Below are 4,180 nucleotides of genomic sequence, written 5' to 3'. Positions count from 1 at the left end.
CAAAGAAAAACAAGCAGGAATAATCAAAAAGATGAATAAAATAATAGTGAAATCATTGAGAGGTGGAAGCTGTGTATCTGACCCGCTAACCTGAACAGCAGCAAGTAGTCAGTGATCATGGTGAGTTTGGGGAAGGAGAGCGAGCGGAACACTTCCTGGTTGAGGTTGTAGTTCTTGTCTCCTATTAGGAGGATCTGGAGGTAACCCTCGACGATCGTACAGTTCTCCAGGCGACGGAACTCACTGATATCGTTACCAATGTCAATGCTGGGACCACAAACTGGAGAGAGAGAGAAACAATGGAAGAGACTTAAATGTGCTTTTCAATTTCATCTAAAGCCCAATAAAAGCATTGTAGAGAGCTAGAGAAACAGACTTAGCCTAACATAATGGTTGCTTTCATACTATGGGACGAGGGTTTGAAATCATGTCACTACTCTAATAATATCATACATTTATCAGTTTTCCAGATATTGGAAATACATGTTGTTTTTTTACATAAGAGAAGGATACTTAAGGCAACAAATGTAAGGAGTGTGTTTGGTCGGGATGGAAGTATAATGCGAACGTCGAGCAACCCAGAGGTTGGTGGTTCGAATCTCATCACAGACAACTTTACAACTCCTTACTATGTGTTTACTACTTACTATGTTAGTTAACCCTTCCCTAACCGGACTCATAACCAACGTTAGCCACATAGCTAACGCTAGCCACAACTAATTGGAATTCATAACTTAAGACATTTAAGAAAATGGATAACATATTGTACTTTTTGCAAATGTGTAACATCATACGAATTTCGTTACTTCCACAAATGAATACGAAACGTAACACATTATACTAAACAGAAACTCGGTTTTCCAGAATAATAGGACATGTGGAGAGAGCAGGTTGTCCCTGTAGGTACATTACATTGAGCTAACAATGGTTGTCTAAAGGTAGAACAAGACCAACTATTGGGAGCAAAGAGGAGCATTAAGACAACGTAGCAAATATATATATATATACACACACAGTACTGCATTTATCAATTAAGTTAGCTAGTCGTTCCCTGGAAACCGGTGATAAAACCACTTACTTTCTCCATGTGCGGGCCGAGGGCAGGTCGCGGAGACACACAGCAGCAGACCACAGAACAAGGTCAACGGATCCGTTTCTGTGCCAGACTTCATTCCGGTAAAAGAAACTTCCTCCCAGCGTCAGAAACAAACAACGGGAATGACCCCAATTAATTAATGCTCCCAATATGGTCGCTTCTCAGGCCACACAAATAAAGGCCAAGAACGTGGACCAAAATGAACACGTCCCTGACTTGTATTCCTAAATGTTGACTTCTCGGTACCGTCGGTGTTAGTACCGTCAGTATCGGTACCGTCGGCAGCCAGCCGATGCGATCTCCCGGACTAACAGACGTCGTCTTCCCTGTGTTGAGGAATGTCTGGGGTCCACTGCGGGGTGGGTTGAATCCAGCAGGAAAACAAGGCAGTCTGGTCTCTGTATCATGTAATTACCCGTCGACGTCGGGTTGATACAGACAACCTCCCAGGGATGTATGAAATGTTACAGAGAAACAGCCATGTCGAGCAGTTGACAATCCGCATCTTCCGACTCCATTTCTTCAAAACCAAAATGCCACTTTGTTCGCTTGAATGCGCTCTTCACCAGGCGGGGAGAAAGTCCTCCAACGTGGACGGGAGAGCAGGCTTGGTTTGGTGGCGGTATACTTTAGTTAACACATGAATGGGAAAAAGAGCCCTCCCGGAGTGAGACACATGATGTTTGATCCAAAATATCCGTCAGGACGAAAAAGGATTCAACAACTGCAGCCCCCGGTGTCTCCCTCCTCCGTCTTCACCCGCCGCTCATTCAGACACACTAACAACTGAATCCATTTTCAGCACGCAGAAACGGGATTATTTCAATATCGTCAGATTCAGACCCTTGTAGTATCCATTGGAGCCCGTTTTCTTGTCTCTTACAACGTCAGTCAGCGGCTCCGGTTGTGGGATCACGGCTCAGTGGGATGGATTCAGCGCTGTAAACAAGGCTGGATGTTTCTTTCAGCCACACACCGTAGACTGCTACGTCCTACTAGGCTGGAAGGAAAACCTGGACACAATCCAGGAGTGGCTTTGTTTTTCCTCTCACAGATGCTCACCAGCTTGGAGTCCTAAAAAACGGAAATGAGTTACCTCTGGACTGTTCAGTCATTGCTATGGAGAAAGTACATTGGGAAACAGGGTTTTGGGATAAACGTCAAAAAGAAGGTCTGAGGTTAACACAGGTTTAGGAGATATTATACTTATTTTTCTACGAGATAATATCATACCACTTTATATAATGTTTACATACCCTACATTACTCATCTCATATGTATATACTGTATTCTATACCATCTTGCCTATGCCGTTCGGCCATCGCTCATCCCTTTATTTATATGTACATATTCTTCAATCATTCCTTTACACTTGTGTGTATAAGGTAGCGTTGTGAAATTGTTAGGTTAGATTACTCGTTGGTTATTACTGCATGGTCGGAACTAGAAGCACAATTATTTCGCTACACTCGCATTAACATCTGCTAACCATGTGTATGTGACCAATAAAAGTAGATTAGATTTGATTTGTACGACCTTTATGAATTAAGAAGACTTTATGTGCTTTATTTTATTACATAAAATGCTTAAAAATTAACAAAAAGTGAATTCTCATTAAACAAGATTCTCATTGAACAAAACATATAAGATCTCCTAAGCCTGTGCTTAGCTTACCACAGATCTTGTTTTCAGCTTTTATCCAAAATCCCTACAAAAACTAACCCTGGTGGAGTTAGTGCCTGTTTCTCTCTGGGCTCAGCACCATACATTATGATTAAAACGAACCCTGGTGGAGTTAGTGCCTGTTTCTCTCTGGGCTCAGCACCATACATTATGATACAAAACGAACCCTGGTGGAGTTAGTGTCTGTTTCTCTCTGGGCTCAGCACCATACATTATGATTAAAACGAACCCTGGTGGAGTTAGTGCCTGTTTCTCTCTGGGCTCAGCACCATACATTATGATACAAAACAATGATGTAACGAGCATAAATATGACCGTTCTAACCAGCTACATATTGATTTAGAACTGGGCGATATGGACAGAAATCCAGAGCTTCATAAATGGCCTTGAATTGGTGCGATAAGGATAAATAGAACAACCCCTTTGGAACACTCATCTGCACCACAGTTTCTTCCCCCAGTTATCTAGTACTACTCGTTTGATGGTTGTAACAATCAATTGTTCCATTAATAATCACCCATATTAGCAAACTTATTTCATTTCAAATGTCACGTTTCTCTAGTAGCCTAGAGGCTACTTCTCATAATGAACGTTATCAGCAAAATGCCTGCGATAAGTGATCGTTATGGTCGGTGTCGGTCATTTTCAGCTGCATTCCACATTTTCCAACACGGTAGTTAGTATCCATTCAGTCATACATTCAGTCCTTGGGTTGTCTTGCCCATCCAAGGACTGAATTGGATTCTTAGTATTGACCGTGGCATGGCCTAGGGATGAGCATGAGTAATGGAGTACTCAAACGGACGCCAGAACTCACTCTTTAACCAGACTAGAGATCAGTTGGGTTTTTTAGACTGGTAAACTATTTTGTGGAATGTGGTTTGTGGCTGCCTGAACAGGCAAGTTATATTTTGTCTGGAATTGTTTAATTTGCTTTGACTCTAGTGTTCCATTAGTACATGTGCATTTGCAGGGAACAAGGAAAAAGAAACCAGGCCAAGCATTAGTTCTTCTCCTTAAATTCATTTTCTCCTCCTGGTCTCGCTCACTGAATTGCGTTCAAACTGCTCCCTCTACACACGTGTTCTTAATGCCCACACAAGCTCCTGCTCGGCCGACAGAAATAAAGGCCTATAAAACACAGCTATAAAATGTATCTAATTGACAGGATAAACAAGCTGCATTCCTTGCCAAATCACGACAGTTTTATCACAAATAAATGTAAAAAATGGACAGGTTGATTGAAGTAAGGAAATATGTGTTCCGTCAATAAGCTGCTGTTTTGGACTAATTGTGTCCCATCTATTTTTCCTCCTAGGCTACGATGAGAACTGCTAGCATCACTTACAACAGGCTAGCCTAGGCTATAACCCCCTAAACATAGACTATAACCCCCCTAAA

At 42.0% G+C, this 4,180-nt stretch overlaps 1 protein-coding gene across 1 annotated transcript in view; it reads right to left on the bottom strand.

Annotated features, from left to right (window-relative positions):
* LOC135552102 (insulin-like growth factor 1 receptor) overlaps positions 1 to 1,413 on the bottom strand; it is a 5,522-nt gene extending 4,109 nt beyond the window's left edge. The window contains exons 1-2 of the mRNA XM_064983510.1: positions 1,079 to 1,413; positions 91 to 280 (exon numbers count right to left, since the gene is read on the bottom strand). Coding sequence (XP_064839582.1) covers positions 91 to 280; positions 1,079 to 1,172 — 284 coding nt within the window. The 5' untranslated portion in view covers positions 1,173 to 1,413. The remainder of the gene's footprint in view (positions 1 to 90; positions 281 to 1,078) is intronic.
* Between the last annotated feature and the right edge of the window lie 2,767 nt (positions 1,414 to 4,180).

This window comes from Oncorhynchus masou, chromosome 2 (genome assembly GCF_036934945.1).
Source record: "Oncorhynchus masou masou isolate Uvic2021 chromosome 2, UVic_Omas_1.1, whole genome shotgun sequence".
Lineage (NCBI taxonomy): Eukaryota > Metazoa > Chordata > Actinopteri > Salmoniformes > Salmonidae > Oncorhynchus > Oncorhynchus masou.
The sequence above is the reverse complement of the archived record's forward strand: the minus strand, read 5'-3'. Positions and strand labels throughout refer to the sequence as shown.